The sequence below is a fragment of the Vidua chalybeata genome, chromosome 3 (genome assembly GCF_026979565.1).
Source record: "Vidua chalybeata isolate OUT-0048 chromosome 3, bVidCha1 merged haplotype, whole genome shotgun sequence".
Lineage (NCBI taxonomy): Eukaryota > Metazoa > Chordata > Aves > Passeriformes > Viduidae > Vidua > Vidua chalybeata.
In genome coordinates, this window is record NC_071532.1 from 31,118,677 (window position 1) to 31,132,284 (window position 13,608).

The 13,608-nt window shown below is 41.0% G+C and overlaps 2 protein-coding genes across 3 annotated transcripts in view; one reads left to right on the forward strand and one right to left on the reverse strand.

The window, feature by feature from the left end:
- Positions 1-106: 106 nt before the first annotated feature.
- Positions 107-6,212, forward strand: DEGS1 (delta 4-desaturase, sphingolipid 1). Of its 2 annotated transcripts, none has more exons than XM_053939540.1 (3): positions 107-268; positions 1,076-1,818; positions 3,962-6,212. In XM_053939540.1, exons 1-3 carry the CDS (start codon positions 187-189, stop codon positions 4,106-4,108), a joined length of 972 nt encoding a protein of 323 aa, XP_053795515.1. In that variant the 5' UTR covers positions 107-186; the 3' UTR covers positions 4,109-6,212. The 2 variants fall into 2 exon arrangements, with proteins under 2 accessions (XP_053795515.1, XP_053795516.1); XM_053939541.1 differs by lacking the exon at positions 107-268 and adding an exon at positions 689-934.
- A 4,340-nt stretch (positions 6,213-10,552) lies between these two features.
- NVL (nuclear VCP like) overlaps positions 10,553-13,608 on the reverse strand; it is a 37,624-nt gene continuing 34,568 nt past the window's right edge. Inside the window, exons 22-23 of the mRNA XM_053939539.1 lie at positions 12,612-12,682; positions 10,553-10,827 (exon numbers count right to left, since the gene is read on the reverse strand). Coding sequence (XP_053795514.1) covers positions 10,783-10,827; positions 12,612-12,682 — 116 coding nt within the window. The 3' untranslated portion in view covers positions 10,553-10,782. The remainder of the gene's footprint in view (positions 10,828-12,611; positions 12,683-13,608) is intronic.

Here is a 13,608-nt window from a genome sequence, read left to right on the forward strand (position 1 = left end):
CGCCCCGCCCCGCCGGCAGGGGGCGCCGCCGCGGCGGGAGCACGCCCAGCAGCCGGCAGCGGCCAATAGGCGGCGAGGGCGGGGCGGGGGCGTGGCCCCGGGCCGCCTCCGCCGCGCTATAAAGTGCGGTAGCGGGCGCTCCGCGCAGCGGGCGGGCAGCCGGTGAGGGGCTTTCGCGCTGCCGTCATGGGGAACACTGTAGCTAGAGAGGATTTCGAGTGGGTCTACACTGACCAGCCGCACGCCGACCGCCGCAAGGAGATCCTGGGTGAGGAGCCGCGGTGCCGCCGCTTTTTGCCACCGGCTGCGTGTTGGAGCGGGGGGGACGCACACGGGCACCCCACAAGATGGCCGCCCTTGTCGGGGGGCGCCGCGGCCCCCCGGAGCCTCCCGGCGGGGGGGCCGGGGCCGGAGTCGGGCCGGGCCCGCGTACGTGGAGGCGGGAGCCGCCGCCTTGGCGGCGCTGTCGGGGGAGGGGAAGGGAAGGGAAGGGAAGGAGCGGGGGAAGGAGGGGGAGGGCGGCCGCCTGCGGGGGCCGAGCCCGAGGCGCGGGGCGGCGGCGGCCCCGGCTGCCGTCCCGAGCGGCGGAATAGGAGCCCGGGTTCCCCGGCGGGCCCGGGTCGCTCCCCGCCCGCGCCCTGCCAGCGGGACGGGCGATAAGGCGGTGTCGGGGGCCGCTGTGCGCAGAGGTCACCGCGGCACCGCGTCCGGGGGTGGCGGATAGCGCTGTCGAGTGCGGCGCTAAAATCGGGGCTGAGCCTTCGTGAGCCCTTCTGAATTACGGGTGGGTTGTCGGCTCAGAGCCATTTCCTTCCTGAGGAGGCTGGATGTGCTACTGGTGCTTACCATATACGTGTCTAGTTGCCGAGCAACGTAAAAGTGCTAAAATGACTTGATTCCAAATGATTCATTATAGCAGCAAATATCACAAATGGTAAGGTTACGCATTTTCGTTACCTCTGCAGACAACTCCTAATTGGGACAAAGGGAGGAAAAATCTGTAATCTAATTGGGATAGCTGGTTGTGAGGAAAGCTTTGAAATAACTTTTTTTCATTTAATTTTTTCCCATCTAGCTAAACATCCAGAGATAAAAGCATTGATGAAGCCAGACTACAACCTGATCTGGGTGGTTGCACTGATGGTTCTGGCGCAGTTGACTGCATTCTATCTGGTTAAAGACTTGGATTGGAAATGGGTAGTCTTCTGGGCTTATGTTTTTGGAAGCTGTATTAGTCACTCCATGACTCTGGCTATTCACGAGATCTCCCACAACAGTGCCTTTGGCAACAGCAAAGCCATGTGGAATCGATGGTTTGGAATATTTGCCAACCTCCCTCTTGGTCTCCCCTACTCCATATCCTTCAAGAGATACCACATGGATCATCATCGTTACTTAGGTGGTGACGGCATCGATGTGGATATTCCTACCAACTTTGAAGGCTGGTTTTTCTGCACCCCTTTTAGGAAGTTCATATGGATTGTTCTTCAGCCTTTTTTCTATGCCATTAGGCCTCTCTGCATCAATCCTAAACCCATTACTCGACTTGAAATAATCAATTTATTGGCTCAGCTTGCCTTTGATGTGGCAATATATTATTTATGGGGAGTCAAATCCATTTTTTACATGCTTGCTGGTTCAGTACTTGGTCTTGGGTTGCACCCAATTTCGGGACACTTCATAGCTGAACATTACATGTTTTTAAAAGGACATGAGACCTATTCCTACTATGGGCCACTTAATTTGCTCACTTTTAATGTTGGCTATCACAATGAACATCATGACTTCCCCAATATTCCTGGCAAGAGCCTTCCACTGGTAAGTTAACTTCTAAGGTTATGACTTTTTCTTAAATTAAAGCCTTCTTTAACATGAAAATAAGGTCAAACACAAACAGAAGAATGGAAGTTGGGAGGTTAAAAACAAAAAAAAAAAAAAAAAAAAACCCCAAAATATAAGCTGAGTGATAAAGGAGGTAATTATTTAGCATTTTAGTGATAGCCTGAACAAGCTTCCAGTTTGCTGCTGCTCAATCCTCTTCCATAAAAGGAGAGGGAACGCATATCTTATGCTTTGCACTAACTTTAGCTTTCTGTAATTACAGCCTGTCTTCTGAATTCTTGTTTGTAAGTATGCAAAAAGCTAGTTAAGAGGTTGCAGGTAACTCTGGAGATTTGTTATCTTTGTCATTGAAATGTTAAGGACAGTACTGTAACATGTGCTTATCTTTCAGTCTCTTCTATCAGGGACATCTTCTGGTGGGGGAAAAGAGAGGGTTTGAGGTACTGTTAATGTCTGTTGTACTGTTGACAAATGTTTAATAACTTCTCTAGTCTGCAGCACTTCAGTTTCCTCTAGCAAGAGCCTTTGAACCCTAAAAATAAGTATTGGCTGTACGCTGGCAGTGTAAGACAGGCAGAATTAAGAGTCGAAGCCAGGACTTAGACCTGTCATGCCTGCATGAGTAGCAGAAGTGAAGTTTCTCCTACTTCAACCTTTGCTTCTTATAGGCAGGAGTTTCTTTCTCACTGTATCTGCGTTTCCCAATTGAAGCATGGGAACACAAGCTTAAGGGTTACATCTGAATCTTCAGTTTTTCATCAGATACTAAATTTTGCAATTTGACAGTAGCTGTGGTGTTGGTATTACAGCTTTATTATTGCATTTGGCAATAGTGAGACCTTGTAAAATCATCCCTCTGGTGAAGTCTAAACTTGACTGGCATTTCTGTTTTCAGTGGTGGAACTGCAGCTGAAATAATTATGCCAGCACTTTTAGGAGGGCAGGTAGATCATGCAATTGGTTTCTTGAGGCTTTCTGTGGGTTTAAGATGCTTCTATTAATAGATTTAAATCCTTCAAATACAGCAAAAGTTGCTTTAACTCAGCTTTGATACTTGGGTCTGTGCTGTGAACCAGCATTTCACTTCTTGGACAGGTACTTTAGCTATAAGTAGGCCATGAATTTTTTCAAGTATTTAATTCTAGGGGTAGATACCCAGTTCTGCTGCAGGACTCATAATCCACAGCTCTGATAAGAAAACAAAGCCTTATTTTGGAACAGTGCAGTTAATTTGATTGGATTGGACTCTGCTGTGTGCTAAAGACCCTAAGTACTGAACACTTGATTCCTCAGAACTGGTGAGCTGAGAGTTATTAGTGTTGAGTAAAAGTACATTGCTTGGCTGCACTGTTCTATAGGTGTGATGATGGGTCAAAACAAGCTTTGCCTTCAAACCAGCCATGTAAATACCTTGGGTTTGTTGGTTGCTTATACAGATTGATACTATTCTTTGGACTAAAGCTATGGAATTTTGTGAAAAATCCATTATGTTCTGTTCATAAAGTTCATTAAGGCATTAAGTGGTTGGCCCTAAATGCAGTATGGGCATCTAACTGAACCTGCTGCTCTCAGTTTAAATAGTGGTCTAGTTAATGTGTGCAACTGAGAACAGAGTCTCTGGAAGCAGTTCATATTCATTCTTTGAAGTCTGTCTTCAGAAACAAAATACTCCTCAGAAACAAAATGCCTTTCTTCTTCTGAGATTTGAAACTACATGTAAAAATAGCTGTGTTAAACAGCTCTTCCTAGAACTTAAAACATCCTTTTTACTGTCACTGGTGTATCTATGAGTCAGCACTGAACTGAGTCACACACTTTCAATAGCAACCAAACCACTTGCTTTGTGAGCTCCATCATCCTGTAGGTAACATGGTGAAGGGACTTTGGAGAGTTAGCTGAGTTTGTTCTGGCAGCTCCAAAAACTTCACAGCAGATTTACTTAATAACTAGGGAATTGCTTTTTCCTTCAAGGAATGTTCACATTGTGGCACGAGTGGCCTTTCCTGTAGGATCTAACTTCTGGAATGAGACTTCCTGTGATGTTACATATTGAGGATTGTAAAGGTGTCACAACTGATGTTAATATAACCAGTAAATAAACCTCATATCTCTCCTTCAGGTGAAGAAAATAGCAGCTGAATACTATGACAACCTGCCCCAATATAACTCTTGGATAAAAGTACTGTATGACTTCGTGATGGATGACACAATCAGCCCATATTCACGCATGAAAAGGCAATTAAAGGGTGAAGTGAAGCAAGATTAAACTTCTGGCAACCAAAAAACTTTGAAATGTCTGCTTGCTTTAAAGTGGCTGGTATAAAGGTTTCCTGCTAAAGCTGTTCACCTGTGTCCTCAATTAAGATGTACAGCAACATAGCAATGCATCCTTAAGGATTTTGTAGCAGACTCCAACCAATTATAACATTCCTCACAGTCCTCAGATTCGTTGGTTCAATGTGTCTCTGTTTGCCTAAGGATCAGTGTTATATGCATAATGCAAAATCACTTTGTTACAGAATTTACTTTGGTAGGTGTTAAATCTATATAAAATGTCTGTCTGACTCATAACAGTTTAAAAGTTCTCAATGTATTATACTGCCCTCAACATGCTATTTAGATGACTAGTTTTAAAATGCTGTACTTACCTGTTAATTCTAAACTAACATGATTTGTTAACTTAAACATTCTGTTGAAAATGTTTCTGAACTGATGGTTGGAAGAACTAAATTTGCACAGAGATGTTCAGTCTGTTTTTATTTAAATATGTGTCATTTGAAGCAATGCTTTAAAGTTCTACCTTTTCTACTGAGAGTACCTTAAAGGAGCAATCTATCAGAATGAAACTCTTGTCTTTGAGATTCTTCTGTGACTTCTTAGTAGGAAAAAAAAAAAAGGTGGGGAATTCAAGGGTATTGCCAACTCCAAGGGTCCCACCTACTGCCTGAGCTGCTTCTGTTGGCATGTAGTGTGAGCAGGTGGCATTTAGGTAACTTAATACACCTGATGTGGGGTTTAATGTTGGAAAAATCTTGTTAGTGTTTGGGGGTTTTCTGATCTTTGAAGAAAAGTTATTACCATGTTACTATGGCTTCAAATATAAATATTTACACTTAGTTGGAAATTTGGCTTTTATGGGAAAGTGAATGGATTGAACAGATACTATTTTGGCAGACAAGTCTGACAATACTACCTATTAGCACATTAGTCATTTGTGTACACAGAAAGATTGTTAAATAATCTTGTTTGGTTTTTTCCCCCTAAACCTACCCTCCATAAATATTTTCTTACGTATTAAAATGTGGTGAGAGGTGGTGTTATCAAACTTCCTGCCTAGGAAATTTTTCATTGGGAACAGATAGACTTGCTGGACAGTGAAGAACCTTTCCATACCTCAGCACAGTAGATTTGCCTTCTACCCTCTAATGCATTGATGATGGCTTTAAGCAGTCAAACCTGGCTACAAATCACCCTTAAATCTCAAATGGTGGTTCTGTGGTATTGTTCCTCATTAATCTGAGGAAGGTGGAAGTTGTAGCTGCTGTAACTCAATTTTAGATGCCTTCAACTCCTGTATTTTGGGGTGGTTTTTTGAGGTGTTTGTTGTTCGTTTGTTTTGAAAAGGTGAGTGCCTGAAAAGATTGTACTGGTATCTCATAACTGGTAACTCATCTTGACTGTGGTGCTGTTTTAATGTGTGTTTTGTTTAAGTGTGGGCCCTTATCTGTGGCTAGGCAAGAGAAGTGGTATGAAAGTTTGCCAGCCACCTACAGAGTGACTTCATTATGCCCACAACCTGCGAGGTAGCCAGTGTGTTGCTCAGGGTGGAGTGCAATGTCAAAATTGATTTTGTCCAGTATTTTTACATGTAATTAAAAAGCAAAGATTGAAATAATACTGGGTGAATTTTTGATTGGTCCTCTTATGCTGAAGGACTTAAGCTTTAGAGAAATTTGGTATTTCTAAAGCAGATTTGGGACCTTTCTATTGAGTGGTGATATAGATGACCTGTAAAGAATAACTGTCTTTCCTCCCTACGCAGAGGAAAACTTGGGTTGAAATACTTGTAAAGGTTTAAGAAGTTCAAACCAGCTTCTTTTTAAGCCACTTAATATCACTCTTTGTTTTTTAAGTTATCTTTGGTATTGATTTATTCATAGCTGGATGAAGGCTGGAAAGTGTCTACAAAGTTTTATGGCTAAGAGCTAAAGCTAAGAAATTCAGCTATCCTACATGAATATTTAAGATAAGCAGAGTTCAGAGTAAAAATTTTGTAGTTAGTCTTAGTTACCTACTTCATGGAATTCCTGCTCTTAAACAGGGCTGAAGTTGCCCTCTTTTCTTGTTTAAAATTGCATTTGTTGTTTTAAGGTGTTCTGACTATGATTTTCCATTCCAACTCAAATTATAAATACATTACTTTCACTTCATGAGGTACTGAATGGTGGAGAATTCTGAGGGAGATACCTGTGCTTGCCATAATCTTTCTGGAACATCTGCTACTGGCTACCTGTTGGAGAACAATTTACTATATTAGGCTAATCTGAGCCAGTGAGATTTAAGTTTGGATCTAAACAATGGTCTGATTCTTGCAAGCATTGGTAGCAACCCTTCTTAATCATAGCATTCCTGTGTAATACATAAAAAGCCTTAGCAGCCAACTTCAGTAGTAAGAACTGCCAAAAGCAGGACATTTGAAAGGTAACCAGCATAGTTTCATCCCTAAAAACCAGAAGCATTTCTGAACCACTGGTAAAAGTAATTAGGACCAGCTCACCCTACTTGACTTGTTTGACGTATTCTAAATGAACAATAACTTTAAGTTCTGTGTCATGATGTTTACTCCAAAGGCATGACACAGAAATATGAAACACTAACATTAAAAAAACCAAACATACAAACAATGTAGTTATTGTTTTAAGGACTTAAGTAGTTTTCATTAATACAATTAAAACATACCTGGCAGAAAGCTGTTAGTATAATTTTTGAAACATTTTATCTGAAAGTTGGAGGGAATTTCAACGTGCTGGTGAAGAAGAAATTAAACCTGAAGAGCATCAAGAACCTTGACAGTTAACCCAACTGTTTTTTCTAAATCTGTTCAGATGGAATGAGTTAACTTAGGTGTTTCTACATGTTTATCAGGGCTTGTTCCATTCAGTTTGTCAGTCTGGAAAACATCTCCTTTATGTGAAGTCAGTCAGGAATTTTAACTGTCACCCAAGTATTTTAGTTGCAGTTAAATTGTGCAGAGCTCTGAATCTTCAGGGCTTTTAGAATAACCTGCAGTGCTCAGAATAAATGCCCTTGCATGGCTTTTAATGCTCCCTGCTCTCCTGCCTCCAATTATCTGGAGCTGCTTAAGTGGAGTAAGTAATGCATCCTGGAATCTGATTGTACTAAGCATTAATTTTCCCACAGGACAGGTGTGGGTATACTCCTCTTTCAGAACAACCCTTGCCTCTGGCATTCCTGATTTGCTGTTGAACCTGTCTGCTTCCCAACACGAACGTGCTAAATGGGTTCATCTGTGTCTGGTTGCAGAGCTCCATGTTTCAGACCCAGGGCAGGGCTTCCTCCCTGGAACCAGAGGTCAGTTGTAACAGTCGCAACTTCCAGCTGCGTGTTCGGAATGCCTCTGGTGAACTCCTTAAGTGAGCCGGTAACACAAAGGTCTCCAGGTGTTGAGACATGGATCTGTTCATGGCAAGTGACCACTGTCAGCTGCTGAGGTCAGTGGCTCACCTCTGCCTCCCTGACATTTATTCCATTTATTCCTTCTGTCTGATGCAGTGGCATGCCACAGCAGAGCTTAAAGCTGTTTGTTCCTTATTTAATGATGAGGTTCAATAGGTGATAACATCAATGCTACAGACTGCAGGCTGCCCTACTCCTGTTGGACTAAGAGGAGGAAAGTGACTTTGAAGCAGCAACCTTGTGTAAGTAGCTTGGCACAGCTTTTGGAAACTGTACTCCTCTGTAATTTGGAAGTCTCAAAAGACTTACAGCAAAGCAAGTTCTGCTGGGTAGCTTGCACATTGGAAGGCACAGGAGCCACTTCTGGGTCTGCCAACATTGCTTCTGCAAGGTCCTAGGAAAACAATCTGATAAATATGTAGGTCTGAATCATGTGGATCTGCCTTTGGCACAGCAACCTGCAACTCCACACAACTGTCTTTTCTCTAGCAAGTCTTCTATTTCACAATCAAACCTGAAGTGGGATACAAAACTTTAGTCAGGATAAACATGTGGAAAAGTTTCCTATTGAGCCAAGAATGACAGTCCTCTGCACTGCCTCTGCCCCCTATCCATGCTTACATTAGCATCTACTGTGCTCTGGGACAGGCTCATTCTTGTGGTTTTGATATACTGTTAGCCTCAGGAAAAGGGAGAGGAGAATGGTGTGATGAAGAATTTCTTGATCTTGTCACAACAGAAACAAGATGACTGGAGGCAAAACCTTGAGGCACATCTGCTAGGAGGGGTGGTAGCTGTATATGCAGAACAAAATATTAGTCTCTGTTGGGTGAAAAGGCTCCTTCCTTAAAGAAGTTCCCATTTTCTGTGTACAAAGGATCTCTTCTGTACAAAGGATCATTGTTTTTTTAGTGATACATAGTATAGCCTAAGCAGAATTTCCCACAAGGAGCAGTGTGGGTGCAACACTCGTGTGTGAGCAGGCAAATGGAATTCAGCTGCCTACCATTGCCTGCTCCTTGCTGCACATGGAGCCCAGACAAGGTAAGCAGACAGGATATGGACACTTGACTGACCTGGCTTTTTCTGCCTTTCACCTTAACTTCAGCTTTTCTTGTGCACTCAAACCCTCCTGCACCCTACTTCCTCTGTCACCTGTTATGAAGAATAATCATGAGACACCTTGAATTATAAACCTGGTTTGTGCTGGCACTCTTGTCAAGACTTTAGTGCTATTACTACTCCTTGATAGCATTTCCTCCATTATCTTGCCTTGCAAGTCCTACTTTGCTTTCTTGCTCCTTACATACACAGGGATATCATCATAAAAGGAAAGGAAGATTCTCAGGTGGATATGCCAGGACTTGAGGACTCCACTCCTGCTTAAGGTCATCATCTGAAGCTAACCTCAAGTATGGTAGCAGGAATCTTCTCTGTATATCCATAAAGAAGAAATCACTTATTCTTTTCATTGGTCCACTCAGCCACTCCAAGTGAATTGGGTGTATCATTATTATACTGTTGCAGTATTATGTGCTAAGATTGAGAGGACTATGTTTGCACAGCCTGGAGAAAATAAAGCTTAAGGAGAGAACTGAGCACCATGTTCCAGGGGTGGTTACAAAGAAGATGGAGGGAGATTACCTTTTTACAAGAGTGACGTGGAAAAGATGAGGGGTAAGGGGTGCTTCCAATTGGAAATGAGGAAAAACTATTCTACTAGTTGATTTTTCTCATTGTGAAAAATCTCCCCAGGGAAGTGGTGGATTCCCCAATGTCAGACACTTGTAAGGTTTAGCTGGACAGGGTGCTGGGCCATCATGTCTAGAATGCTTTTTGCCAAGAAAGGTTGAACCAGATGATCATTGAGGTTTCCTTCCAACCTAGTATTGAGTGAAAGTGATGATGCTTCATCTTGGATTTCTGAGAATCACAGCTGAAGTTACAAGTCTGATTTACAATTAAAAGCAGGCACATCATTATCATCTGATTTTTATCCAGGGACTTAATTTGTTAGTCTTATGAGTCAGAATTTCAGTCACTGAGGTGCCAGCTTCCCTAGGAGAGGGAGGGAATGTCATCCCATGTTGAGCAGAAATCCCAGTGGTAAGAACAAGCTGCCATGAGCGTCAGTATTTTTAAAATCCAAGTCTGTGGTGATAAGTTACATGTGATGACCTTCAAACATGTATCTTTGAGTAAAAAGGTGCAGCAAGATTTCTTGTTAGCTGGCAGATCTGTAAGAATTTAAGATGTAAGGTGCTATTCTCTATCAAGGTCAGTCTTACAGTTAGATCTGGTTGTTCAGGGTATTTGTTTAAATGAATTCAAGTAGGAGATTGAATGATCTCCCTCTTAAGTGTTTAAGTAAGTAGGGGGAATGCTTACAGATTAAATGTTGCTTACAAAAACTATTTCATTGGGGTTTTTCCCTGAAGACTTGTAGGTTTCATAATCTGTCACTTTTCAGTGTTTTGTCTTAACTTGGATACTTCTCAATTTTGAAAATTTATCTGTTTAAGAAAAAATAATTAAGAACCAGCTTGTTAAGTACCTCTTAACTCAAATGTTTCTTAGGTTGAATCATAGTATCATAACACTTCTCCAATTTCCAAACTTTACTCTCTCCCAGATAACTCTCCCAGCTTGCCATCTGTGAGCAGTTTATTTTGTAAGATGGAAGGAAGCTGTTAGCAGCTCAGAGAACCTGTGCTGGCACAATCGTGTCAGTGTACTTGGAAAATGCATGATTAATGGTGTGATAACATCCAGTGCAGCATTTTCCCAGCCTACTTTCACAGCTCTGTCCTCCCAGTGCTTCTTTCAGTGTCCTTGTTCTGGAAAACACAGCAATTCACAGCAATTTTCTCTGATGGTTGAAAACAGCTATTTGAGCAGTGTAAACACTTGGAAGGGTTAGCCTGTGCCTCAGGGATTTCTGATTCAGGGCACCAAATAGATCAGAATGGTTTTAGCCTTTTAACACTAAAAGCATTCATTTGGAAAATGTAAATGGTTATAAAAAGGAAGCATGTATTGTATCTTTTATTCTGGAGACAGTTAAATTAAGGATGCTTTAGAGCAGTAGGTTGTGATGACCTTTTTTATAGGTGCAGTATAAAAAGTTGAGGGATGGATTTAGTACAGCTTCTTTCCAACCTGCTTCTTGAAAACAGGCACACAAGAACTGCAGAACTCTTCACCAGTGTAGAGTGAGTTTCTTTTGGGAATTGTCCAAATGTATCACCTGCACAGCGACTGATGCAGTTCTTCATACATTATTTGATCCTAATAGTGCCAAGAGAAGAGGAAAAGTACCTCAGACAGTGGTAAAAATTACACAATATTTAAAAGTGACTTTGTGTATTATTTAAGCAAGTGAAACAAACTAGCTCTGTGAGTCACTAGCTGCATTTTAAAATATTTACAAACAAAAACCTAAATAAGGCAAACCCCCACTACTCTGGATCATAAATGAGGGAGAGGAAGAGTCACCAATGGTATGTAATTCCCAGAGGCCTCAGGCAGAGTTCTTACAGTTCCTGTTGCCATGCTAGGTTAGATGGCAGCTTGCCTGAGAAGGCACTGCCCTCTTCACTACAGGAGCTGCTGAATTGACACTTTCCTCCCCCATCTAGTTCTGCACAATGAACAGACAAGGTCATCCTTTGCTAGTCTAACTTAACTGTTCCTTAACCCATTTCACTGGTCACTCAAAATGAGAGTTTTGAGGAACTGAGTACTTCCACTGAAATACCTGGCTTCAGAAGGTGATGTCTGTTCACAGCTTAAAGAATTCTTTTTGTTTATCTTGAGTCAACCAATTAAACCAAACACAGAGATGTGTATAGGATAGAAGAGGTAGATGGACTAGATCAGTAAGATGGAGCTTTAGCTTTTTTTTTTTTTTTAATTTTCCAGTGTCATAGCAAGGTCTGTATTTTTTTTCTCAGACTGAATTTGTCTAGCAGATAGGAAGTAGCAGCTGGAAACAGGAGATAAGTATCTTGTACTGCAAAAGAGACTTCAAAATACCTGACAAGTCTTCAGATTAATATAATTGAAAAATAGGACTCTCAGACACATGATATTTAAGCTGCCTTTGAGATGCAGAATAACATTTTTGGTTAACCAGAAGGAGTATGTTCTAATACTTAACAATCATTGCTAGGTTAGAGGAGATGTTTTACATTTTTGTGGCTGTTTGCTTAGTGATTAGCAAAGGGAAAACAACAGCCAACATCATCTTTAAAGGTTCTTGGAGCCAAAGATTACTTCTAATTTTATGAAAGGTCACTGACCACCAAAATACAACAAAAATGAAAGGAAATAGTTTACTAACTTATTTCTGTCTAGTTCTACATGTGAATACATTCATGTATTCTGGCTGCAGTACAGTACTCTCTTGGCCACACATGGAGACCTAGACACAGGCTCTGCAATAATAGCAATTCCTGTATATTAACTTCAAAATTACAGTAATTAAGATGACTGAACAGCTTTCCTTTCAGTCATTAAAAGGAAAAGGGCATAAGGAAACATTTACAACAAACTTCCTTAACAAATCCAAATAATGAAAACAGTAATAAGGAATAACTAAGATCATAAAGCGTGTTTTATGTACCATCTCAAATTTACATCTCTTGCACATCAACAGAAAAGGTTAAGCATCTTTGTGTGTCATCATCACAGGGGAGGAAAAGTTGTGGCAGGATGTGCTGCACTCTAAAGGCCTTGACTTCTACACTGAAAGCTCAGCAGACATAAGAGCTTAGGGCCAGGTTAATAATCAATCTGGGAATGTCAATGAAGTCCAAGGCACCACACTAAAAAGTAACCTTGATATCCTGCTAAGCCATCTACATACAGTGCATCATCTGCAGCTGAAAAGGGAGGCTTTGATTTCTGGCCTTAACACAAACATCAGATTTGTTTAATGCAGAAACAGGTAGTGTCAGTTTGAAATCCATCTAAGGATGCTGCAACCTTAACCATTCCCACCAGTCTCCAGCATCAGAAGAGTGTCCTTCCCAAGGGAGTAATGAACTTTACATACTGGAATATTGCCTTACCTGTTTGGACACTGAAGACTTAACTTTCCTGAAAGCTTCTTCAAAGTGTTTACGAGAAATCTTGATTTCTCCTTAAAGAACAAAACATAATAAATTACTAAAATTGCAGACAAGTGACAATCAAGCGACTGTTGCATGTATTTCAAGACAGCATTAATGAAACCTAACTAACTGAATTCCCATAACCTTTCTAGAAGTGAATCCCTCAAATTCTGCTGCTTCCACTTCTGGGCTTTTTTTTTTTTTTTTTTACATTAATTCAATATTAAACTTCCCTGTTATTTAAGAAGTACTTAGAAAACATTTTGCTATCATTCCACTTCTACTCAATTTCTAAGTAATTGGCTTCATATCATTGCCTTCTCTGGCATTACACAGAAGAGATGAAAGCTTTCACTGCTACAACTCCCTATGTTTAAGTTTATGCAAATTGCCTTTTTGACCTTAATGCAGCTATCTACAGTAATTATTCTTAATAATAACCTTTTGAACAGGTTTTCTTAGTATGTTAAAACATAAGCATACATCAAATAAGTCATGGATTCCTCTGTTCTCACAAGGAAGTACCTTGTTTAATCTGGATTTAAAAATCCTAAGATGCCACTACATATCAGCTAACACTGTGCACAGGTACCAGATATGTCAGAAATACAAACTCTAGTCTTGTTGGTGCATTTTTAAAATCTCTTTCATTAGGATGATTACTGCTTTTATTTCCACCTCTGCCATATGAAATGGGATGTGCCAACATGAAAAAGCTCTTAATATATTTTGAGTCCGAGTTGAACAAAAATCTTCTGCTCATATAGTAAAAGACTAAAAGCAAATGGGAGATACTAAATAAAAAATGAAATATACCTTGTCTAAGGTATTAACCAGAAGAGCAAATAGCCTACAGTTATTATTACCTGTGTTAAAGGTAAAGATGAAGATTAAATTTCACTGAACTTCACTAAACATGCAACCTCACTGCTCTCTCATCTCATTTCTCTGGAGC

Coding starts and splice junctions, on each gene's coding strand:
- DEGS1 (XM_053939540.1), top strand. CDS start 187: ATGGGGAACACTGTAGCTAGAGAGGATTTCGAGTGGGTCTACACTGAC. Junction 269..1,075: donor CCGCCGCAAGGAGATCCTGG/GTGAGGAGCCGC, acceptor TTTCCCATCTAG/CTAAACATCCAGAGATAAAA. Junction 1,819..3,961: donor CTGGCAAGAGCCTTCCACTG/GTAAGTTAACTT, acceptor TCTCTCCTTCAG/GTGAAGAAAATAGCAGCTGA.